The sequence below is a fragment of the Cucurbita maxima genome, unplaced genomic scaffold (genome assembly GCF_002738345.1).
Source record: "Cucurbita maxima cultivar Rimu unplaced genomic scaffold, Cmax_1.0 Cma_Scf00058, whole genome shotgun sequence".
In the NCBI taxonomy this organism is placed as follows: domain Eukaryota; kingdom Viridiplantae; phylum Streptophyta; class Magnoliopsida; order Cucurbitales; family Cucurbitaceae; genus Cucurbita; species Cucurbita maxima.
In genome coordinates this window covers 58,479-83,744 of record NW_019272074.1, presented here as the reverse complement: position 1 = coordinate 83,744, position 25,266 = coordinate 58,479, and the positions used below count along the sequence as shown (strand labels likewise).

At 36.5% G+C, this 25,266-nt stretch overlaps 4 protein-coding genes and 1 non-coding gene across 5 annotated transcripts in view; 3 read left to right on the top strand and 2 right to left on the bottom strand.

Moving 5' to 3' along the window:
* LOC111471811 overlaps window positions 1-11,757 on the top strand; it is a 72,948-nt gene extending 61,191 nt beyond the window's left edge. The window contains exons 48-64 of the mRNA XM_023117486.1: window positions 107-180; window positions 255-600; window positions 677-778; window positions 3,730-3,885; window positions 4,016-4,194; window positions 4,267-4,782; window positions 5,038-5,215; window positions 5,300-5,436; window positions 6,291-6,417; window positions 7,067-7,288; window positions 7,355-7,714; window positions 8,519-8,677; window positions 8,769-9,050; window positions 9,129-9,344; window positions 9,440-9,492; window positions 10,600-10,708; window positions 11,065-11,757. Coding sequence (XP_022973254.1) covers window positions 107-180; window positions 255-600; window positions 677-778; window positions 3,730-3,885; window positions 4,016-4,194; window positions 4,267-4,782; window positions 5,038-5,215; window positions 5,300-5,436; window positions 6,291-6,417; window positions 7,067-7,288; window positions 7,355-7,714; window positions 8,519-8,677; window positions 8,769-9,050; window positions 9,129-9,344; window positions 9,440-9,492; window positions 10,600-10,708; window positions 11,065-11,412 — 3,564 coding nt within the window. The 3' untranslated portion in view covers window positions 11,413-11,757. The remainder of the gene's footprint in view (window positions 1-106; window positions 181-254; window positions 601-676; window positions 779-3,729; window positions 3,886-4,015; window positions 4,195-4,266; window positions 4,783-5,037; window positions 5,216-5,299; window positions 5,437-6,290; window positions 6,418-7,066; window positions 7,289-7,354; window positions 7,715-8,518; window positions 8,678-8,768; window positions 9,051-9,128; window positions 9,345-9,439; window positions 9,493-10,599; window positions 10,709-11,064) is intronic.
* Window positions 11,758-12,293: 536 nt separating this feature from the next.
* Window positions 12,294-13,190, bottom strand: LOC111471813. Its single transcript, XM_023117488.1, has 3 exons — window positions 13,073-13,190; window positions 12,875-12,983; window positions 12,294-12,631 (listed from the first exon to the last, which is right to left on the bottom strand). Exons 1-2 carry the CDS (start codon window positions 13,138-13,140, stop codon window positions 12,875-12,877), a joined length of 177 nt encoding a protein of 58 aa, XP_022973256.1. The 5' UTR covers window positions 13,141-13,190; the 3' UTR covers window positions 12,294-12,631.
* A 754-nt stretch (window positions 13,191-13,944) lies between these two features.
* Window positions 13,945-17,591, bottom strand: LOC111471812 (probable serine/threonine-protein kinase PBL19). The gene is made up of 4 exons (XM_023117487.1): window positions 16,635-17,591; window positions 16,241-16,501; window positions 15,332-15,454; window positions 13,945-14,380 (listed from the first exon to the last, which is right to left on the bottom strand). Exons 1-4 carry the CDS (start codon window positions 16,986-16,988, stop codon window positions 14,012-14,014), a joined length of 1,107 nt encoding a protein of 368 aa, XP_022973255.1. The 5' UTR covers window positions 16,989-17,591; the 3' UTR covers window positions 13,945-14,011.
* Window positions 17,592-20,140: 2,549 nt separating this feature from the next.
* TRNAE-CUC lies at window positions 20,141-20,213 on the top strand. Its single transcript has one exon. It is a non-coding gene; the product is annotated as a tRNA-Glu (tRNA).
* A 395-nt stretch (window positions 20,214-20,608) lies between these two features.
* On the top strand, window positions 20,609-25,126 carry LOC111471807 (SNF2 domain-containing protein CLASSY 3-like). Its single transcript, XM_023117479.1, has 4 exons — window positions 20,609-20,773; window positions 21,590-21,742; window positions 22,077-23,958; window positions 24,847-25,126. Exon 3 carries the CDS (start codon window positions 22,245-22,247, stop codon window positions 22,932-22,934), a length of 690 nt encoding a protein of 229 aa, XP_022973247.1. The 5' UTR covers window positions 20,609-20,773; window positions 21,590-21,742; window positions 22,077-22,244; the 3' UTR covers window positions 22,935-23,958; window positions 24,847-25,126.
* Window positions 25,127-25,266: the final 140 nt, after the last annotated feature.

Genomic DNA, 25,266 nt, shown 5'->3' with positions numbered 1-25,266 from the left:
TTTTTTTTTTTTTTTTTTTTTTTTTTTTTTTTTTTTTTTTTTTTTTTTTTTTTTTTTTTTTTTTTTTTTTTTTTCATTTTTCATCCTCCATTTTTCTTTTTAATAGGAAACAGTTCTTATATCCCACCCTCATGGAGTTCCAGCAAGAACATTAAGTTTGAGAAGTTCAATTACTGGAAGGTTCCATTTTTTATCCCTACCCCATGTCTCTCATTCTATCTTCATGGAGGCCAATGTGATTGTGGTTTGTGCAGGGTTGTTCAAGTTATTCTTGAACAAAACCATAGTAAGGAGCATCCATTCCTGGAGAAGATCATCAGATTCTACGCACCTTACTGGTTTTCTATTTCTAGATGTCCTCCTCTCACACTCCGTCTTGTAGACAGATTAGGGAGAAAAGATTCACGAAAGATTTATCACCGGCTTAAGTCCAAGACTAATACCGACATATTTGAGGAAATAACTGATGAAGAAATACATGAGGGTTACACAATCGCTTCTGCTCTGAACTTCAATTCGTTGGGCCTCTCTGTGTCAATTAATCAGACTGGGAAAAATCAGTGTGGAGATGTTAAAGAACTATCTCCTCTGGGTGACATGGTAAATTTCAAATTTTGGGTCCATTATCTTCTTAAAATGGTCAAGGAGTTCTTTATTAATTTGATTTTATATGCAGGACGGATCCTTAGATCTCTATGCTTGTGATGATGAGGAAGGAAAACGTATGCAGCTTTTCATCTCTACAAAACCATGTCCCTATCCATCTGTACCAACCAAGGTAATTTTTAGATTTGAGTTATTGGATGCTTCCTGTTTTGCTCTCTCCTCTTTCGCATCACCCTCCAAAAAGTTGTGTTTTCTCATTTAGTACACTTTCTACCTCTCTACAAGTTCGTGGTGATGTTTTTGTGTATTAGTTTATTTTTCCCTAGCAATTTTAGCTGTTATCATGGTTCTCTTTGGTCTATTTTCTCTTTGCTCTTGTTCTGTGAAAAACGAAGGCTAAAGTCCTTTGTGACGGGTTGTTCGTTCGCACAGTATTGTTTTCAAGAGTAAAAAGGTGGACAATTGACTCTCATGCTAGTCACTCTGGACTCCCAATCTATAATCTCCTGCATACATGCATAAATGTATTGACCTGGTGCGAAAAGGCTCTCTTTTTGCAAGGTGAAAGTTTAAATGGTGGATCTCATCTGGTTAACTGGAATGTTGTCTCTCAGCCTCATCTGCCTGGGTAGACTAAGGAGGGAGTGTAACAAGGGTCCTCTTAGCTAAGTGTTTTTACCTCCCCTGCCCAAAAAAAAAAACAAAAATAATGGAACTTGTAGTTGTAATGGAACAAAATACTTGTATTTCAATGGGTCAATAGTATACATAGCCTTCTTATATAGGAGAGACTCAATACAAAAAGGGAAGGAATCAGAATTTGAATAAAATAAAATCATTGGTGATTGCAATAAATTAACATATTTACAACCGTTTGCTTTGTACTTGGGACATATGAGATACATACCACCCCATTTTCAACTTTTTCCTTTATGAAGTGTTTTTCGACTTTGATATGCTTTATCCTGTCATGTTGAACTAGATTATGAGCTATTGCTATTGTCACAGTACACACATATAGGTGTCTTTCAAAAAAACAAAAAAAAAAAAACCTTCATTTCTTCAAGTGATCTTTTCATCCATATTCCTTCACATATACAGTTAGCTTAAGCCCTAAATTCTTCTATAGGGCTACTTTTGGCTACCACATTTTGTTTTTTACTACATAAAGTGACTAAGTTAACTCCAACAAATGAACAATAGCCCGACGTAGACCCTCCATCCACTGTAATTCCTGCCCAATCAACATTAGTATAATTTTCAACCTGTAGATGGTTATGATTTTTAAACAATATCTTTTTTTGGAGTACCCTTCAAATATTTCAAGATTCTATATGCAGTTTCCAGTGAATCTGTTCTAGCGAGTGCATGAATCTGTCCTAGCGAGTGCACGAATGTAATATCTGGACGTGTATGAGACAAATAGACAAGTTTCTCGTTAGTCTTTGGTACTATAGCTAATCCTTCACTTCAAGTTTGGTTCAATATCTATAGCAGCTATCTTGCATCCAAGTAAACATGTTTCTCCAAGTAAATCTGTAGTATATTTTCTTTGGTTCACAGAGATACCTTTTCTAGATCTCGTGAACTCCATTTTTAGGAGATACATTAGTGTTCTTAGGTCTTTCATTTGAAATGCACTTGAAAGCTTTTCTTTAGAGTGGTCAATTCTGCTTCGTCATCACCTGTAAGAAAGACGTCATCTACATATACAATTAAAACCGCATTCCTAGGACTTTTATTTGAAATGCACTTGCAAGTTTTTCCTTTAAAGTGGTCGATTCTACTTCGTCGTCAACTATAAGAATAATGTCAATCAAAATCACATTTTTATAATTTGTAGAATGCTTATAAAGATGGTGTAATCAACTTGACTTTGAAGGAATCCAAGGCTTGTAGCTATTTTCATAAATCGTTCAAACCATACTCTTGGAGATTGTTTGGGCCCTTATAGAGATTGCTCTAGCCAACATTCTTTTTCCTTCAATATTACCATGAGACGCATTTTTTACATCAAGTGGGTAAAGAGGTCAATCTTAGCTGCAAGAGCAAAAGTTTCCTAATAATCAATCTCATAAGTTTGAGTGAATTCTTTTGCAACTAATCTTACTTTATATCTTTCAACACTATCATTAAAATTACATTTTATGGTAAAGACTCGTTTACATCCCACTATTTTCTTATCTCTCGACAAATCTACCATTTTTCATGGCAGAACTCTTTAGAATAAAAGACCAAAAAGTGCAGGGTCTTCCTTTGGAGATAGTCCTTTGTGGCTTCCATAAGATGGAGAAGATCCAAAAACATTTCCTTCTATGATGCTTTACTCTAATTGGTGCTTCTTGGAGTGCAGGAGAATGCCTCACTAAGATTATGTCTTTCCATACTTACATTGAGAAATAATACATGTCAAAAGATCATCACTAGTCCAAGGGTCAAGCCCAATAATTGTATGATCTCATTGTCTAGATATTTTAGGAATAAAGATTTAGATATTTAGATATTTTAGGAGTAAAGATATCTAGGTATTTTAGGAATAAATCTAGAAAATGTGTAATCTATATAAATACCACTCCACCCTGCTAAGTTGTTCATCCCTAACAAAGCAAAGTGTAGTAGTTTCTATAGAGTATTCAACGGCATACTCTTCTACGGGAGTAAGCACCATTACAAGAATGAATAGAATAATACAAATAATATAATCACATAATTACACTGCTAATAAAAGAAGAAAACGAATCCGATATTTCCAGCTGATAATTACTAAGAACAAACCAACACCATCTTTTCTGTTTTGGTCTCCTGGTAGTGTGTCTCTTTGTTTGAAGCTGCTGGAAACTTCTAACATGGCTTGGGTTCAGTGCAAGTGAACCCGAGTCTTTTTTTTTTTAGGTTGTCATTGATTTGAATTCTAGTCAGTATTCAGCAGATGCTTTAGATTAACAGGTGTACGATTGTGGATAGTTTGATTATTGTTATTTTTTGGTTTTATTGATCAATTGGAGATATTTTCTATAATTATATGGTCATCTGCATATCTTACCTTCTAATGAAATTCAATTTTTTACCCAAAAAAAGTAACTATTTTATGCAACTTCTTAAATCACAACCATATTATTTTAGGTGATTTCAGTTCGCCCATTCATGACCTTTACCAACCGGCTTGGTCATGATATTTTTATTAAGTTAAGCGACGAAGATGAAACAAAAGTTCTCCATCCGTGTGATTCAAGAATGTCATTTGCCTTTCTGAAAACTGGTGGGCATGATAAATTCCAGGTCAGTCAACTTCTTATAGCGTACTAAATCGAAATCATATAGCTGTACTTCAAACGATATCCTTACTGACAGTAAAATATGCCAAAACTTTTTATTTCATTGATTGATTTTGTTTGTGTTTGCTTTTTAGGTACGTTTAGAAGATACCAGTTGGTCACTTCCTTTTCAAATAACGGAAGATACAATATTTTTGGCCTTGAGGAGATATGATGGTACTCGTAGATTTTTGAGGATAGAAGTTCGTGGCTACGAAGAAGGATCACGTTATATCATCGTGTTTCGTGTTGGATCAGCAGATGGCCCAATCAGGTACTTACATACCTGTATCAAGGTTTTATGATTCGTTATAGTGCCTAACTAATTAAAACTTTGATTCATCAGGGTTGAGAACAGAACTGGCAATACAATCAACTTACGTCAGAGTGGATTTGGTGAAGAAGCTTGGATTTTGTTGCCGCCCCTTTCAACAACAAATTTTTGTTGGGAGGATCCTTATAGCCAACATTCCTTAGATACTAGGATTAATAATGATAGTCGTATTCGAGTTTGGAAACTTAATACAAGCACGGGATTTTGCTCTTTAGAGGATGCCGAAACAGAATTATGTTGCCATGTGGCGAAAGAGGGTGATATTAATGTAGTTCGGTTCAGAGACAGACAGCATTTGGAATCTGGTTTTCATGAAGAGATTGGATACGTAACGGCTGCAAGAAATTGGAGGTCTCAAATGCAGAGACCGGTGCAGGATAGTGAAACAGCACCCACTGAGCTTATAGTTGAGTTAGGAGTGGTAGGGATTTCTATTATTGACCACAAGCCAAAGGAACTGGCTTATATGTACTTGGAGAGAGTTTTTATCTCATATTCAACTGGATTTGATGGTGGAACAACAAATAGGTTTGAACACTTTCTTCCTGTCCCCTTGACAATAATTCCTTTTGACATTTTAACTGGGAAGGGTTGACTTAATCTCTTACTGTGATAATTCTTTTCCTGTGCATCTTTGTTTAGTTAATACTTATTCGTCGCTTTCTTTGATCTCTCAGTGCTTTATTCTTTACACCAGATTTGTGGATAATTTCTGGAATTGATTAGTGATGAAGTCTTAGGTTACGAGATTTATGAATCAAGCTGACAACTTTTATTTGGCAGGTTCGAGATCTCATTTGGTAATTTGCAGCTTGATAATCAACTCCCCCTTACATTGATGCCAGTGTTGTTGGCTCCTGAGCAGACCACAGATAGAACTCATCCAGCATTTGGATTGACAATAACAATACAGAATGAGAATATTGTCGGAATCCGAGTCTTCCCATACATTTGTGTTCGGGTAATGTATGATTTTAAATATTAGAATAACGAAGTAAGAAACTGTACCTTCATTAGCTCATCAAAACCTTGTTTTTCATGATAGGTCACAGAGAAATCTTGGAGGCTTAACATTCATGAACCAGTTATTTGGGCTGTTGTTGACTTGTATAATAATCTTCAGCTAGGTCGCTTACCCCAAAGTTCTAGTATCACTCAAGCTGATCCAGAAATACGCATTAAGTAAGATTTCCTTTCATTTTTTCCGCACAAGGATGGTGGCATGTAGTTTTAGTTTTTGAGTATTGATATAATCAAATTGACTGTAATCCATATCCACTTAACCTTTTGTGTTGTGATTTAACATAGTTGTGGAAGGATTAACCTTAACTTAGAAGATATTTATATAATCCAATCAAATAAGGAAAGTAGTTGACGTCTCTAATTTATCTTTATTGTTTCACAGAATCTAAGGATTATTTTAGATCTATTGTTGTCTAGTATCTAGGAATTTATTTAAATTTATTATTGATCAAGTTTCGTTTGAGACCTTCATAGCTGCCGATCATTCATAAGTGAACCCTTCATAGCTGCTGATCATCCATAAATGAACCCTTCATAGCTTCCGTCCACCATTGAAGCCGTTTTTTTTATCTACAACTTCATCAGCCGCAAGCAACTGTTATTTATTGTAGCTTCACGTCACAAGCATCTGAAAGTAGCCGCAAGCAACCGAGCCCATTCTTATTCAGCCCATCAGCCATTCATTGATCCAACATACACTCAGCACCACAAACCCACCATATCACCGCAAACACCCCACTTCCAAATCCTCCGCTTGATCACAAATAAATACAATCCTATTAAATAAATGAAATAGTTGATCTCCCTGAGTTATCTTTACAGTTACCTAGTATCGAAGAATTTGTTGAGGGCCTATGTTCGAACCCCTGTAATGTCATTTCCTCTCTAATTAATATTCATTAATTTTGATCTCAATTCATTTAGTTATTTGTATTTACAGTCTCGAAGACCACCTGTGCTTTTCCTATTGATTACAAAAATCGGGATTCTAATGGTTCTGTTTACTTCTTCAGCCTAATAGAAATATCTGAAGTAAAGCTGAAAGTGGTACTGGAGCCGGCACCAGCACAAAGACCCCATGGAGTTCTAGGCATATGGAGCCCCATACTGTCAGCTGTCGGGAATGCATTCAAGATACAGGTTGAGTTAATCTTTCATAATTTTATGTTGAAAAATCAAGAAACGTTTACCCTAGAAGCTAAAAGCTACAGTGTACATCATTCCACGGTCTTCTTTTAAAATTACACTTAATCTGTATATGGCTAGGAGTGTGCCGGACCGTGTACTGGACCTTTTCGTTAGTTTCCTATGTTTTCTGTCTTTCTTCTGAATAATTCAATTTCGGTTTGAAGATGATGCAGAGATCTATAATTGAGATCTGCTCATTAGTAGCCAAAATTATCATTTTCTTTATGTGAAATTAAAAAATAATTTTTAAAAGGTAGAATGGTTACCAGTAAACTGTCAACCTAAGCATAGTTCAACTAGTTATGGATTATATCCTCGATTAAAAGGACAGGCCTTTGAATCCTCATCCCATGTTATGTTGTTGAGCTCAAAGAAAAAGTAACTAGTAAATTTGTAGTTTGTCTACTCTCTTGGTTTGTATCATTAATTTGTTGATTAATGCTACTTTTCCAGATTGTATTGCAAGTTTAAATCTCCATTTAATCTACCATCTTTAAAAGTAATTCTACCGCTATCTGTACTTACGTCCATTCATAAATCTACTTGTGAGACAATTTCAAGGCATCCTATGGTGAAAACATACTCTGCTATGTCATTTCAGGTGCATCTAAGAAGAGTGATGCGCAGGGATAGATACATGCGTGAAAGTTCTATTCTTCCTGCCATTGGAAACCGCATCTGGAGGGACTTTATTCACAATCCTTTACATCTAATATTTTCATTGGATGTTCTTGGCATGACAAGCTCAACATTGGCTTCACTCAGCAAAGGGTTTGCCGAACTTTCAACTGATGGCCAGTTTTTGCAATTGCGGTCAAAGCAGGTATCTTAATTTCATAATTTGCAATTAATAGGCCTTTGTTGAAAGATTGACTTATAATTGGGGCAGGTATGGTCACGGAGAATCACTGGTGTACGTGATGGAATAATCCAAGGCACAGAAGCTCTTGCTCAGGGTGTTGCTTTTGGGGTGTCAGGCGTGGTAACAAAGCCTGTGGAAAGTGCTAGACAGAATGGTTTAATTGGTCTGGCTCATGGATTAGGACGTGCATTTCTTGGATTTATTGTACAACCAGTTAGTGGAGCATTAGATTTTTTCTCACTGACTGTTGATGGAATTGGTGCAAGTTGTTCCAAGTGTTTAGAGGTTTTCAGCAGGAAGGTTTCTTCCCAAAGAGTTAGAAACCCTCGGGCCATTCATGCTGACAGTATTCTTAGAGAGTACTGTGATCGAGAAGCTCTTGGACAGGTATCTTTCTATATGTACCTAGCTATATGTGTGCAATGCTGATAGTTTTCAACATTTTATTGTTTATCTCCACTTTTCGGGTAACATGTCGTAAGCAAGCAGAGTAATTGACTTATTTTTGTATTTGATCATAACATTAAATTCAAGTATTACTCTTATTCCTTCCAGTTATTACCTTTTGCATTGAATATTCTATAATCCACTATTAGATTTCCTAATAAAATCATAATCTTGGTATTATGAATATTCCTACCTTGCCTGTCCTGCCTAATTCAATACCAATGAGTACATCATTTATAAGTATCTGTACATGTTTGATTGAGCCCAAAAAATGTCATGGTGTGTTTGTTCTGCGCAATCATGTACGACAGAGCTATGCTAGGGTATCTAGTGTAATCTACCCAACCGTTTTGCTCTGAGTATTTAGACAATATTGCCCTTCTGTGAACAATTTGGTGTACTGTTTGGATAGGTTAGGTGGGGCCGAACCTTTCTTTTATTCAGACAACCTAAGCCAAGCTCATCCAAAATTTAAGAATAGTTTCTAAACTTCTAGCATAATGTATGAATGAAAGGCTAATGTGCGTCAAAAAGCTGCCTAAACCATGATTTATGAAGGAGATGGTATCTCTGATTCCAAAGACTTGGTTATTCTTCATGCTTTTAACTTATTTTCTTTATTTAGTGAAATAGGAAGTCACATCCATGAAAGGTTAATGATGAATATTGTGAATTGTATTTATAACTTTATTTCAAGCCCTCTTTTAACTGTGATGGTCTTATCCTTTTTCTTTCTGTGGGTAGATGGTTCTTCATCTTGCAGAAGGAAGTACACATTTTGGTTGTACTGAAATCTTCAAGGAGCCTTCAAAATTTGCGTTTTCTGATTATTATGAAGAACACTTCATTGTACCTTACCAGAGAATTGTTTTAGTAACGAACAAGAGAGTCATGCTGCTTCAGGTTCGCAAATACCCTTGTTCTGTTGCCTTTATTGGTTTTAATATAATCTCTTCTATTCTTGATATTTGCCCCCTTCTATGTTACTATTTAGTGCTCAGATCCTGGAAAATTGGATAAGAAACCTTGCAAGATTTTATGGGACGTTCCTTGGGAGGAGCTCATGGCACTGGAGTTGGCAAAAGTGGCTAACAGTCACCCTTCTCACTTAATCATCCATTTAAAAACTTTCAAGAGGACAGAAAATTTTGCTCGTGTTATAAAGTGTCATAATGAAGAAATTGTAGGAAGAGAACCTCAAGCTGTCAGGATTTGTTCAGTGGTTCGTAAATTGTGCAGAGAATATCAATCTGACATGAAATGCCTTGTCCTTAAGGTCAGCATAATCGGTTTTATCCACTTCATTGTTGTGAGCATTGAACTTTTTGGCTTAGATTCTATCTGAATGCTTTAGGTTCCCTCAAGCCAGAGACATGTTTATTTTTCATCGAGTGAAGCTGATGGGAGGGATGCAAATAATTTAAACAAATCCATTATTAGATCGAGGGAGCTTTTGTTATCCAGTTCCTTAAATGATGAAGGAAGATTTGTGAAACGCAGTATGAACTTTACGAAGATTTGGAGCAGTGACCTTGAGTTAAAAGGTCGTTGCATATTGTGCAAAAAGCAGGTGCTTTGTGTTCTTTCATCATTTTTAACCAATTTAAACTACTTTAAATTTATGAGTTTGAAATTACCGATTTCATCTTAAATTTATGTTTCCAGGCCTTCGAGACCGGAGGGATATGTACCATATGGAGACCAATATGTCCCGACGGGTAATGCCCATATCGATTAAATAATACTTCTGCATTATGTCTGTTTAGGTTACAACTTGCAACGTGCAACTTTTTTATTTTCCTTCATTTATTTATTTATTTATTTATTTCTTTATTTCTTTATTTATTCATTTTTATTTTCCTGTTAGGCCTCCCATTATAAGCAAATTTTATTGAAGGGGTAAAAAGGGAAATAACCTCTAGACAGTCAGTTAGTGGGAGGTGTTTTGTCGGTATTTCTTTATTGGTTATTTTATTCATAAGAGGTCTAGGTTTGTCAAAGAAATAGGAGATAATTCATGAGTAAGTATCCAAGCGGAAAATAAATGATATCTATTACTAAGCTTAAGTGGAGTGTCGAAAGATATTTGTGTAATCTCGTAGTTGATAATTAATATTTATTTAGATTTAGTTAAATAATATCTAAGGATTATTATTTAGATTTATTGTTAGGGAGTAACTAAAGATTTATTTAGATTTATCGTTACTAAAATATTATCTGGGGATTTATTTAGATTACCTTTAGAACTAATCCATCTTTCTTCCTTTTAATTTAATATGTAACTCTCTTAAAAGAAATCAGAAAAACAGTAAGAAAAACCGGAGTTAATTTTAGATTTAGTTAGATTACATAGTATCTATCTAGTAAATTTAGATTATCTATCTATTTATAATTTTAGATTTATTTAGATTACATAGTATCTATCTAGTAAATTTAGATTATCTATCTATTTAAAATTAGTGTCTTTCTCCCTATAAAAGGGACATGTAATTCTCGGGAAAGAAATAAGAAAAACAGCAAGCTAATTTAGACTTGCAACACGGATCACACAGATGAAAAACGAGCTTTCGGGCCAAGTGTTTCTCTGCTGTTATGTCTGTATATCATTGGAAGGGGTAAAATCTTTGAACAAAAGCAATCCAATGAGCATGGATTTGACTTATGTTTGTCTGAGAATATACCCTTTGTAATGAGTATGATATCGTGAGTTCATGGCAACCAAACAATGTTCCCATAGACAATTCTCGAATTAATGAACAAAATTTTTATTTTTACGTAAACATCTTTTATCTACACTAAGACAATAGACATTTATTTCATTTCAGGTACGTCTCCATTGGGGATATAGCCCATTTCGGCAGCCATCCTCCAAATGTTGCTGCTATTTACCGTTACATGGAGGGAATGTTTGCTCCGCCAGTGGGTTATGATTTGGTAAGAAATTTTATTCCAAACTACTACTTGTCAACCTTTTTCAGTGTCCTAATCATTAGAATTTAGCGTGCAACTAAAGAACATCGTAGTGCCAATAGTCTCCTTTTTTGTCCCATTGAATAAAGATTGAATCATTGTCTTCGATTGTTTTTACGCGGGGAGGTGGCTGAAACTCTTTTTTCTTGAGACAAGAGGACGAGCAGCAATACCAGTTAGGGGGCGAAGGAGTCTGAGGTGTCGGGGGTCATTAGAATTTAACGTGCAACTAAAGAACATGCTTTAACTTATATCCATCGCAACACGATGTGCAAAGATTCCTCCTGAATGCTGAAGATTTGACTTTGAAACCTCTGCAGGTGTGGAGAAACTGCCAGGATGACTACATAACTCCTGTATCAATCTGGCATCCAAGGGCTCCAGAAGGCTTCGTCTCTCCAGGATGTGTGGCAGTTGCCGATTTTGCAGAGCCAGGGCCTAACACTGTGTATTGTGTGGCGGAATCTCTTGCTGAGGAGACAGTATTTGAAGAACAAAAGATTTGGTCGGCACCGGATGCATACCCTTGGGCGTGTCATATCTACCAAATGCAAAGCGATGCACTTCACTTCGTCGCTCTCAGACAAAGCAAGGAAGAATCCGACTGGAAGCCGATGAGAGTTCTAGATCAACTTCCCAGTCTGTTGCCGTCATCAGGAAACCACTGATGTTATATGAACTGATGTGCATAATTCAGCTTCACAACACAGATTTATATGAACAACGTATTTTGCAGTCAGGCAGAAAGTCATCATATGTATTAAACTGTACTTTCGTTCTACAAAATTCAAGTTTATAGGTACCAGAGGGTGGACGTGACTAGTCATCAATTTTTGTGCCTACTGTAAATAGTTGTAAATTTGTTGCCCTGAGATGGGTTAAATGATGAGAATAAAGAGTGTCACAACTTGTTGAAAAGATCTGGAGTTGACTAAAATTTTCAATGGGTTTTATGGATAAAATCATGTGTAGTTCTTTAAAATTTCTGTAATTCATTAAAGCAGAATATTGCAGATCTGTTGTTTGGAAGGGGAATGTATGTAATAAAATAGCATGATGCATAGTTCTATCTCTGTTCTGTCTAAACATACACATACGTATTAATGATGGACGACATTGATTGTGCCTATCAAAGCTACTAAATGACTGATGAAAACGTGTAGAAAACAACAAAATGAAAACAATCTAACAGGTTACACACAAAAAAAAAGTGTTCTAGTTCAAAGTAATAAGATCAGAAAGGATAATAAACATAAAAATCCGAAGACAGTTATATTGTAGTTTGTTTGATAGAACATGTTTTAGGTTTTGAGACTTAATTAAATAATATGTTTGAAATTTTGAAAATATTTTGTCTTAAAATTTTGTATTTCAAATCACTCATGAGACGCACTCTAAACTTTCGATTGGGATGTTAGACATTCTTATCAATATTTTGAAGGGGAATCTTTCTTCCGCCTGGCAATGCAGCGCAACGATATCATCACGACATGGATCATCAATTCCGTTTCAAAGGAAATCGCCGCGAGTCTTGTTACACTACTGGTTGTGCCAAAAATATTTGAGATGAATTGAATGATCGATATCGGCAAATCAATGGACCAGACATCTACCAGTTTCAAAGGAAAATTTCTAGAAAGTAAAGGAATATCATTCGAAAACGTAATGCCATACGTGAAACTCGTAGAAAACAATTGACCGGCTGAACTTTGAGGCATTTGTAAGAAGTCGTTTCTACAGAAACTTCGCCAAATTGAAGGAAAATTTTCGAGTCTTCGATCCAAGCTTTTGGCAGAAAATCCTTAACTTGACAAGCACTCGATGCCCTCCGCATGGCCCCGAAGTTGCAACGCTGCCTCTTTCATCACCGCCATACTTCAAAATGATCTGTGTATAAACACATGGAGAAACACGTTTTTCTTTCAAATGCCTTAATATCGACATTGCTTCTAGGTTAATCGACATTTCACAAACGCCTCAAATCAAAAATTACGAATCTCCTTGTTCGATAAGTTAAATTTTGTCATTCAGTCCAGAATGAACTTCTCCAACACAATCGAATCGATCAGTAACAATCAGGCGATCAATAGTTCTTGAACGTCAATTACATCATCGTATAAAAATTATTACCTACTGAGGAGTTGCAGAAGAAGAATCGTTGGAGCTTCCGCGGCGTAGATCTTGAATCAAATCTCCCAAGTCTTTTCGAGCGGACTCTCTTCCAAACATGAATCCATACCTAAGAAAAATGAAGCAAGACGAATTGAGCTAAGAGATCCAGAGAAGAAATGAGGCATCAAGGTTGAAGAGAGAGAAGTAAAATCGCACCAGAACGAAATCGCAGAGAAGGCTCCAGCGGTCGCAATTGTCTGAATCAGAGTGAAGGATTTCTCCATTTCAATTTCTCAGGAAATTCCTCCACCGATTGACACCGAGAGGGAGAGAAGAAAGAGAGAGGTTCTTTCATTTTGGGCTTCCACCAGTTTAGGCCCAGATAGAGGTCGATCGGTTTGGGCTTTAACCCTTTAGGCCCAGAGAAAGCTACGTCAATTGATCTTGGGCTTCGAGTAGTTTAGGCCCAGATAAGCTCGACCGGTTCTGGGCTTTGAATTGTTTAGGCCCAGATATATTGATTTGACTGAATCTCTCGACCTCCTTTAAAAAAGAGGTCAGGAGAACATTGGTGACTTCGCTTCTATCTCTTCGAAATGCCCTATAGAGACCATTTGAGTTGCCCATAACCTTGGTGCAGGTACCTTCTTACTCGAGTCTTACTCGAGGCATCCTCTTTTTTAACAGAGGACTTCGTTAATTGCACCTAACTCGGAGTATTTTCTTCAAAGAAATTGGTAGAAAATTAGTAATTTTAGCATCTAAAAATTATGTCTACTTTCATACATTTATTTTATTTCCTTTGTCCTTTCGGTGAAATGACTAGTTGTCAAATCTTTCTACTCAGATTATATGTTATCATTATTGTTGTCCTTTATTAGATGCTCGTATAATATTTTATTTTTCAAAATGTTTTCCAAATACTTGTTTCAACCGTGTTCAGTAAGCCTTTTCCTAGACCGAGGTTGTGAAATAGATTCTTTGTACCACAGGTGATCTGAATTTGAGTTGATAACTTACTCAATCAAAGTCAAGCCAACAACTAGAGTAGGGAATCAACAATCATGTTTGTAGTCAAGAGCATGTGGAAGAGATGAGCATATATATATATGATGAGTAATATAACATCTAGATGATTAACAGGAATCCTCAGATCTAAACACTCCCCTCGGACTCTTCTAGTGCTTGCTTCAAGATTTCAACAACTTTCGACATTGTTGGTCGATCTCTTGCAGTCTTGTTGAGACACTGATCGGCTAAACTCGCAACTTTTCGAGCGGCTGCTAGGTTATACTGGTTTTGAAGTTGAAGATCTATTATTGTCTTGAAACTCTTAGTGTTAGCTGGAAACTGTTTGACCCACTCCAGTAGCTTTTGCTCCCTCGTTGGCATGTTTCTTTCGAGAGCCCGCCTGCCCGTGAGGATCTCATACAACACTACTCCAAAACTCCATATGTCACTTTGCATTGTTAGATGTCCTGTCACAACATACTCCGGTGCTGCATATCCATATGTCCCAACTACCTGTAATTGTGCAACCAGCAAAAATCGGCTTTACAGAGCCCCCAATTTACACCAATGATGCTTCTTTTCATAAATCTACGAAGTAACTTGACAAGAAAAAAGAACAGCCATGTTTCAATTTTCCCAATTCTAGAAAACAAATTAGCAAAATCCCCAAGTTAAAACCGGTGAGATCTCCCATCGATTGGACAGAGGAATGAGTGCTAGCGAGGACGCTGAACCCTGAAAGGGGTGAATTGTGAGATCCCACATCGGTTGGAGGGGGGAATTCTAAAAACCTCTCCCTAGCAGACACATTTAAAAAGAAAAAAATGGACGGAAAGCCCAAAGAGGACAATACCTACTAGTAGTGGGCTTGGTCTATTACACCGAGTGGTGTGCCAGTGAGGGTGTTGGACCCCAAGGGAGGCGGATTGTGAAATCCCACATTGATTGGAGAAAGAAACGAGTATCTGCGAAAACGCTGGGTCCCAAAGGAGGGTGGATTGTGAGATCCCACATCGGTTGGAGAGGGGAACAAAACATTTTTTATAAGGATGTGGAAACCTTTCCCTAATAGACATGTTTTAAAAAAACCTTGAAAAGAAGTCCGAAAGGGAAAGCCTAAAGAAGACAATATCTGCTAACCCTAATAGACATGTTTTAAAAAAAAACCTTGAAAAGAAGTCCGAAAAGGAAAGCCTAAAGAAGACAATATCTGCTAACGGTGTGCTTGGGCAGTTTGGGATTGGGCAGCTTCAAAACTACATTGAGAGATGCACATTTTCATATCATACACTATCTAGTTCTATAGAATACTACTATTCTTAACTTTTGTTAGAGATGTGAAATAGGGGTTTCATTTTTAAATATGAAAACTGAAAGCTGGCCACATACACATACTGCAGCAAGCTTAGAAAAATGGCTTTTCTAGAAGGCTAACAACATGAACTCAATAAGTCGTGAACTTACTGCAGTGGACACATGCGTGCGATCACCAGTTGGCCCTTCTCTAGCAAGCCCAAAGTCCGAAAGTTTTGGACAGAATTCTTCATCCAATAGCACATTTGATGATTTGAAGTCGCGATATATTACCTTTTCATTTAGAGAAAGCAAAATGTATCAATTTACCGGTGAAAAATCGAATATTGTGCAACACAGCAAGTCAATAAATAAACATTAGTCCAAAACGAACGCTGTGAGAGAGCATAGACAACTTGACATTAGTTCTCCAAAACCAAATGTGAGTTAGCACCTCAAAAGGGCATATCCAACTGGAAATAAAGGCAAATCAATATGCAACTTAGCATAAAATCGTGAGATCCCACGTCAGTTAGAGAGGAAAACAAAATATTCCTTATAAAGGTGTGGAAACATCTCCCTAGTAGACACGTCTTACAACCTTGAGGAGAAGCCTAGAAAAGAAAGTCCAAGGAGGACAATATCTACTAGCGATAGGTTTGGGCTATTACAAATGGTATCAGAGTCAGTCACCGACCAGTATGCCAACAAGGACGCTGGCCCCCAAGGGGGGTGGATTGTGAGATCTCACATCGATTGGGGAGGGGAACGAAACCTTCCTTATAAGGGTGTGAAAACCTCTTCCTAGTAAGCGCGTTTTAAAACCTTGAGGGGACGCCCAGAAAAGGAAGCCAAAAGAGGACAACGGCTAGTGATGGGTTTGGGCTGTTACAAATGGTATCAAAGCCAGACACGGGCGATGTGTCAGCAAGGACGTTGGGCCCCAAGAGGGCGGATAGTGGTGGGTTTGGCCTATTACAAAAACCTTGATGGAAGCAAAGTTCAGATAGTAGCTATGATTCAAATGCATCAAAAGAGTGATGTTATGCTTAAAGAAAACTAATCGAAGTAAGATTATACCTTGACTTCTAATCCTTCATGTAGGTAAGCCAATCCTTGAGCTGCACCAAGGATAATCTGTAGCCTAGTTTTCCAAGTCAAAAGAGTAGTACTCCTGCTAAAGAGATGGTCTTCTAAGCTTCCATTAGACATGAATTCATAGACTAACAGTCGTTGGATCCCCCTTTCTCCATCTTCTGAACAGTATCCCAAAAGTTTTACAAGGTTTGGATGACTAACAACACCAAGAAATTGAACTTCTGCAAGCCATTGTTTATGACCCTTCAACAACAGAAGAAAATAACGTTATCAAGAGTGACTAAAACATAGGAAAATACCCTAACTGATCATCTTCAGCCCTGTCTTTTCTCCTTGAGCAACTACAGACTAACTAAAGCGAAGAAGTAGCAGTTACCTGTGTGCTATTTGGATTAAGCCGTTTAATGGCTACTATGACTTCCTCTCCCTGTTCACCTTCAAGCCTTATTTTCCCCTTATATACACTCCCAAAGCCACCTTCTCCGATCCTAAGGGACCTGCTGAACCCATTTGTCGCAATTTTAAGCTCTTCGAGAGTGAAGGCTCTCAGATTATGCTCCTTCTCTTTGTACAACTCAGGTATGCTCCGGGGCGTAGCCAAAGTTTCCAACGCTTCAATCCCGCGATTGGTAGTTTTACCATCCGATTTTTTCCTTTGATTCAGTTCCTTGGCCGATCCTGCTCCTCTCTTAATTTTCGTTTTGCGATGTAAATTGAAGAAACAGCCCATACTCAAAGCTCCGAGAAAATGCCGAAACTCGAGAAAAATATCAAACTCTCAACAATCCAGAATTCCAAAAGACCAACAAAGTCAAATCGGAAACGGAATGAACAATCCCGAAGCAAAAAGAAGAGGGAAAAAAAAAGATTTAAGCCAAGAAATCTATCCAAAATCAGAAAATCCAACCAGAAACTTGAATGCTAAGAAATGTACATACAGAAAAATCAGAACACGACAAACAATCGAAATAAACGGTCGAATAAGGCAGAGAAATTCTATACACGTAGCAACAGAGCTTAAGGAGATTAAAGTGGAAAACAACTTTGCGCCCACCACATACAGTTTGATCAAATAAGGCGATGCCGTGCACAAACGGGAAGAACAGATTGATCCATTAAATGGAAATAGCGATGGAACAAAATCAAAAGTTTGGACGCAAATTTAAGGAAGAGAGGAAGAAGAAGAAGAAGACCTTTCAAGAATTTGATCTAGCTTCCATGAATTCGAGCTGCCAACTGCACGAAGCAAGCGAGGCATGGCGGGCGGTTTAAAGAGGAATCCTTCGGCTTACTTCAACGGAAAGCGGTCGTCTTCACATGCGTCCCTTTTACTATGATTTTCCTTTTAAAAAACTATTAACTACCAATTTTTTTTTTTTTTAATTTTGAACAATTTATACTCTAAATTTTTATAAATTAAGTCTCTAAAATTTAATATATAATTATATATAATGTATAACAAATTAATCTTTGCCATAAAAGTTTTAATTATTTTGTATTCTATAAATACATTTTTGTCAATATTTAAATTATTTTTCTATGTACATTAAAAGTCTTATTAAATTTTAACTAATATAAACTAAATATTATAAATTTAAATATAAAACTAAATGGTTTAAAAAAAAAACTATTACAACTAACCAATTAAGTTATTATTATAGGATTAATTATGATTCCTCCTAAATTTATTATTTTTTTTAAATTATTATTTTGGTATTTAATAAATTATTAAAATAGTTTATTTCAGGATCTATTCAAGTAAGGAATTGCCCAGGAAGTATTAGTGTTTAGTTGTTTTTAGTAGTGAAAGTTGAAGTTGTTAGATGAACACGATTCTCCACAATGGTATGATATTGTTCACTTTGAGCATAAGCTCTCATGGCTTTGCTTTAGGCTTCCCAAAAGGTCTTTGGAGTTAGCATTCCTCACTTATAAACCCATGATCATTCCCTAAATTAGCCGATGTGAGACTTTCATCATCCAACAAAAGTATGTTAGCATGTTACAATTTTCGCTTCTTATAGATCAATATTTTGTTTATTTAAATGATTATACATTAATTTATATTTGTTTGTGAAGTTTTAATAATTATATTCAATAATTATGAATTACTTATAAATACAAGTTTTTTAAGAAATTTAATTTTTTTTAAACTATTTGACAACTCACTCGAAAATAGAAGGTTGTATTGTGAAAATGTTTAGATTAGGTTTGGTTACCAATCCAACTAGATTGGTCTAAAAAAATTTCCTCAACCCGACTCATATACACCCTAGTTCCGACTAAAAAGGTCACTTGAGTCGTGTCATTTTACTCTTTATTAATTTATAACAAAATATTATTCTTCCAATCTTAACTCCTATGAGAAACTTAGAAAAGTAGAGGAAGAAAAAAAAAAAAAAAATAATAGTCAAAAGATGTTAGGTGAAACATTTAAACTACAATAAAGCAAAATAAATAAAAAATAATAAAAGAAAAGAGACTAAATTAAATACTTTTGAATTAAGAAATTGGTATTTCATAATAAAACTTGAGTCATTGTTGACCCTTATCCTGCCAAGCCGTGTTATCCATGACTCTTTCTCTTTTTTTTTTTTTACTTAAAAGTGTTGCCAAAAACTTGATTTAGCCCTATTTTGTAAGCGTCTTCCTAGAATGGGGATGAACGACCACTAGGCTTCTACCCGTTAGACATCTAAGATTTGACTCTCATTCGTCAATGACTAGGCTTCTACCCGTTAGACATCTAAGATTTGACTCTCATTCGTCAATGACTATCTTGCCCTAGATAAAGCAATTAGGCATAGGCTTCTACCCGTTAGACATCTAAGATTTGACTCTCATTCGTCAATGACTATCTTGCCCTAGATAAACTTACTACTGTTCACAACAAGTACGTACCCACTGGGAATTTTCGTGATCAACAATGTGTTTCTAACACACATGAATCTCCATAAATATTGTCCATTTTGAGCATAAGCTCTCATGACTTTGCTTTGGGGTTCTCACAAAAATCTCAACCAATGAAGATGTATTCCTTTACTTATAAACTCATGATCATTCCCTATAGCCAATGTGGGACTCACTCCCAACAATCATCAACACGATATTCCTCTGCCGTTACCCAAAGGCAATATAATATAGATCCTACCTTCTCCTCTTCAATAGACAATCTTGTCATTTTGCATCATTAACTCTTAGGTTTTGATATCATTTTTAGTTCATAGAAGTAACAAATATTCTTATTTTTAATATTTCGGATAATTATAATCATTCTTGTTTAAGAAAAAAATAAAATAAAGTAAAGAAATACTGTGTCGACCATTACAGAGAATTCGACAGATAGAAAGATTCGATTTTGATTTCGTAGAGCTGTGCTGCTGTTACTATTTTCTTTAGAAAAGTTGGCAATAGAAGAGTAAGTTAGTGAAGAACAAGAAGAAGTCCGCACAAGCAGAAGATCATTCATAACTCTCTCAAAATTAAGATCTACACTCCAAATAAGTATCCAAGGGTAGACATGCCATTTTCAAATTCAATACATATTATTTCAACATCTAACTTTTATTCAAAATATATATGTTTAATTACTTTTTCACATTAAATGTATAAAAAATGTCCTAAAATTCAATAATGGCTAAATTAATAAAAATACTCTCTGAATTTTATACTTTATATCAAAAATACCCGTAAACTTTCTAATGTTCCAATAATACAGTCAAACTTTTAAAAAAAAAAACTAAAAAATAGTTTTATATGAAACCCTAGAATGCAATTTTGTTCCTTTACAAGAATAAGAATCCAAAAGGCCGGGGCGAACGGGTTTAAAAGCGGGACAAATATTTGTATTATCATTATGATATTAAATCTAAAAAATAAACATCCGTTGTAGTCTAGTTGGTTAGGATACTCGGCTCTCACCCGAGAGACCCGGGTTCAAGTCCCGGCAACGGAATTTTTTTCCTTTTCTCCCCCTAATTCCATTATTAGTATCAATTTCTTCCTTTCAAGGAGAGTCTCATCACACTTGAGTGAGGTGTTTCTTGTGTATTTATCTTTAAATCCTGTACTTCATATCTTTCCACCATCTATATAAATATTTTACATTTTAGGCATTTATTACTTCACGATTAGCCAATAACGGTACGTGGCTGGAGTCCCTGAAAAAGAGGTTGTTACAGTTTAAATGTAATTTAAAATCACAATGATGAAGTTTTCAAACCAAAATGATGATCATTACCAATGATTTTCTTGCAATTTCCCTCGCATGCGCCCTGTTTCACCCCATACACATTCATTTTCTGTCTAACTCTGTGTGTGATTCTTGGGTTTATTTTTGACGTTCGATGATGGTGGGCTACAGTTTGCCGGTGTCGAAGAGAACGAGGCCGAGGCGAGCAATGGCTGGAGAGGAGCATTTGGAGCAGAGGAAGAAGAAGAAGAAGAAGAACAGGGTGTATTCCGCCAGTGACAACGTTCGACGTCTGGTTTCCAGCGAAGGATTTGGTGATAGAGGTAAGAGTGTTAATGATTCTGAAAATTTTTGCGTTAATCGTAGAATGGAGGTGGAGCCTGTTATTTCGATCGTTGATAGTGAGAAGGCGAGTGTAGAGGAGATTGATTCTGTTACATTTGGTATAGAAGTTGGGGAATCGGTCACATTTGTAGGTTCTGAGAGTTCGGGGCTGAAGAATGCGAAAGACTTCAGCACGAAGGGGACTGAAAAGGGGATTGTTGGTTTAATCGAGCTAGACGATGGGATGATTTTGATAAATGAGAAGGAGGGTTTTGATTCTGTAAATTCTAACTGTTCGATTTCGAAATGGACTGCCTCTTTGACGGATGGGAGTTTTGTTTGCCTTGATTTGGATAATGAAGATGGTAGTAGTCGCTTGATTTCATCTGGCAAGGGAAAGGGTGCATTAGTGATATCTCCCAATAAAAGCATGGGGGGAAGTAGTTGCTTGAACTCTAATCGTTGCGAGAGTTGTGGTTGCTCGAACACGACTGAGCCTGCAAGTTGTTCTGATGACACTATAGGTGAGTCCACTGGATGGGGAGCATCACCATCAAGTGAAGAGTATGATGGCTCCCACGAAAGGAATTATGAATTAGAAGGATCGGAGGAGTCGAGTTCGAAGTCCTCTAGTTCAGAAAATGGGAAGAGTAATGGAAGTTACTGCGTAGAAGCCGGAAGTATTGTCCAATCAGCGAAAGATTGGAGCTTTTATACGAATACTGTCATTCTCCAATTGTCTTTGCAAATGGTTGTATCTATCCACCATGCATCAATTAAAGATTGTGAAGTTAGTGATCCATATTGATTTGCAGGTTGAACACAAAGATGCCTTTCCTTCAACGCTTGAGCGAGTGGATCTGTGTCTTCGCGGTGATCATCAGCTCATACTCGATGAACAAATTGGATTTAGATGCAAATATTGTTCATATGTTAAATTGGAAATCAAAGATATTGTACCTTCTTTTGTGAGTTATCTACCTCCCTGTTTATTTATTATGTACGCAGTTCTTCTGAGAAGTAAGCATCAGCAATTTTTCATTTCTTGATGTTGATAAGCGTTGTATCTGATTTTGCCTGGTCAAATGACATCATAGATGTGTTTGTTTGAAACTTCTTGCATTCATCACATTAGAAAAATAATTTGCATTTCTATTGATACATCTTTTGTTCCTACTTAATCTGTTTAGTTTTTTTTTTAAGAAAAGTTCATTCATGGTTGTGAGATAATATACTGCTCTCTCGTTTGTATGTGCTTGTTGGCTTCTCATTACTGTAGTTAAGCATATTGTTCTCTTCCAGGATACAAATCCATATGGAAAGTCACAAAAGAGGGAATCTGGCTCATTTGAGCATGTTAAATTTGATGACCTTCCACAAGATTTTGATTGTGACCCCCATGACAGATCTGATTCACGATCGCATGTTGGACGCACAGTCTGGGATATCATTCCCGGTATAAAGAACAGCATGTACCCACATCAGCTTGAAGGCTTTGAATTCATTTGGAAAAATATAGCCGGAGGAATTGATCTTGATGAGTTAAAAGAAAGAAAGAGCTTAAACCATGGGAATGGATGCATTGTATCACATGCTCCTGGAACAGGAAAAACTCGTCTAACAATTGTTTTCCTTCAGACATACATGGAATTAAATCCAACATGCCGGCCTATGATCATTGCACCTAGCAGCATGCTCCTTACCTGGGAAGAGGAGTTTTTGAAATGGAAGGTTGGCATTCCCTTTCATAACTTGAATAAGCGAGATGTCTCTTTCGAGGAGAATATTTCAGCTCTCGAGTTCTTGATTCAAGCTTCACCATCAGGACAAAGTGTGGACAATGTACGGCTTGTAAAACTGTTTTCCTGGAAAAAGGAGAAAAGCATCTTGGGAGTTAGTTACAGATTGTTCGAGAGACTGGCCGGAGTTCGAAAGATTTCTAAATGTGACAAAGTAAGGAAGGTTCTTCTCGAGATTCCGGATCTTGTGATCTTTGATGAAGGCCACATACCATGCAACGACGATAGTCTTATTTGGATGGCCTTGTCTAAAATTAAAACGGAAAGGCGCATCATCCTCTCTGGAACTCCATTCCAGAATAATTTTACTGAATTTTACAATACACTAAGGTTGGTGAGGCCAAATTTTGAAGACATATAAGTAATTCTGGAGGAGATGAATGCCTAGATAAGAAGCGTGGATGCTCAAAAAATGTCTCAAAAGGAAATGGGACCTTTTGATTAGTTCCATTGGAAGAACTTCTGAAGACTTACTGGAAAGTGCTGAATTGAAACAAATCAGAGCCATGATCAATCCATTCGTGCATGTATACAGGGGCAACATATTACAAGAGAAACTTCCAGGGATGAGGAAGTCTATACTTATATTACAGCCCGCAGAGCTGCAGAAGAGTTTTCTTGAGAGCATTCAAGCAAGGAAGAATTCTTTTGAAGTGGAATATGCTGAGTCCTTGATCTCCGTACACCCTTCCCTGATACTGAAGTGTGATAAAGAATATTGTGGAGTTGACAAGGCTATGTTAGAGAGGGTTAGATTGAATCCTGAACTAGGAGTGAAAGTAAAGCTTCTCCTCGAAATTATACGTCTAAGTGAATCTTTGAACGAAAAAGTCTTGGTTTTCAGCCAATACATAGAACCATTGTCCTTCATAAAAGACCATCTTAAGTTTCGGTTTAAATGGACTCAAGGGGTAGAGTTGTTTCATATGGATGGAAAACGCGAGATAAAGAAACGACAGGCATTGATAAATACATTTAACGACCCAACGAGTGAAGTTCGAGTATTGCTTGCATCTACAAGGGCTTGCTCAGAAGGTATAAACCTTGTTGGTGCTTCAAGGGTGGTTTTACTTGATGTTGTATGGAATCCCTCAGTGGAAAGGCAAGCCATATGCCGTGCATATAGACTGGGGCAGAAAAGAGTTGTTTATGTCTATCATCTCATTACTTCTGGGACAAGGGAAGAAGAGAAGTACAGCCGACAAGTGAAAAAAGATCGATTGTCCGAGTTGGTTTTCTGTCCTGAAAAGAGCTGCAATGAAGTAAAAGTATCATCCACAGATCTGGGTGACAGAGTTTTGGAAGCAGTACTCCAACATGGAAGGCTTTAAGAATATATTCCAAAAGATTTACCAGTCAAAGGAGTCCAGCATGAATGAGAACTGGTATGTATGTCTCGATTCTTTAGAAATTTGCTTACTTATTAGTTTTGACATTTGAGCTGTTTAGATTTAAGAAATAAATGATTGTAGTTACTAGTTTTTAGTTTTAAGCTAGCTTCAAGGACATTAACTATTGGGTATGTAAAAGGCAATCTCCCAAGTTCATGGAGCTAAGATTTCTGTCTCGGCTGCCAAATATTAACCACCGGCTAGCTTAGCATCCGATAATCACCAACAAAAATTGTTAAAAGATCTTCATAATTGTATGAGCCGGTTTTCTATATATTTTAGAAAAAGGATTTAGGTATTTTAGGAATAAATTGTCTAACTTCTACTATAAATACTCCACCACCCTATTAAGTTTTTCAACGCAAGCAATCCAAGCAAAAGAAATAGTAGTTGTATTCTACGGTGTGTCTTGTGATATCTTTTTGATTGGTTTTAATAGAAGTGCGAGTGTTTCCTATAAAAGAGTTGTTCAACACAAATTTCCTCCAAACTGTCTCGGGCCGTTATTTTCGACATGTAGTGGCGTAGGTGTTGCGGACAGAGGTAAGATGTCTGTCAAGAGGAAATGTAAAGCCCTCAAGACTTGGAGTCCCTACTAACATTTTCTTTCAACCTCCCTGGAGTAAGTTATTATTATTGGGAGCTAGCATTGAGCAAAGTCAAACTAGATACTTTTATGAAACATGCTTAGATCCCTTTCTGCCCTTTTGTTCATATTTGGCGAAGAAACTCAAAACTCGCCGTTGTGGAAGATTTAGTTAAAAACATTCCGTAAAAGAAACATGTCTATTACAAAATATGTACTCTCAACTAAGAGGTTAGAAGCTTGAATCTTCGTATATTGATGTTCTGAAAATGTGTCGTCCGTGTGTTGTATTGCAGATTTTTGTGGCATTGCGACGATGCACCAGTACCGCGGTAAGGAATCGGTAACGTGCATTTCATATTTAATGGAGGTAAATGCCACTTTTTGACATGTCTTTTTTGGAGTGCTTAATTCTTTTGAAGCAGGCATTCAAATATTGTGTAAATTGGTTGTTCACACTGCTCAAAATGTAGAGGTATATAGGAGCTATAGTTTCATTTGGATAGCTAACCCAAAAGAAGCTACAAAATATTGGAAACCCTTTTTGTTAGAACATCAATATACATACAAGTTTAGTTTAAAGCTGCTACCACAATGAAATTGGGGTCATTTAAAAAATTCAAAAACTCACTTACTATATTTAAAAAATACTAATAAATTTTTAAAAGTAATATTAAATAATTTAGAGATAATCTATGAGATGCGAATAGACGGTT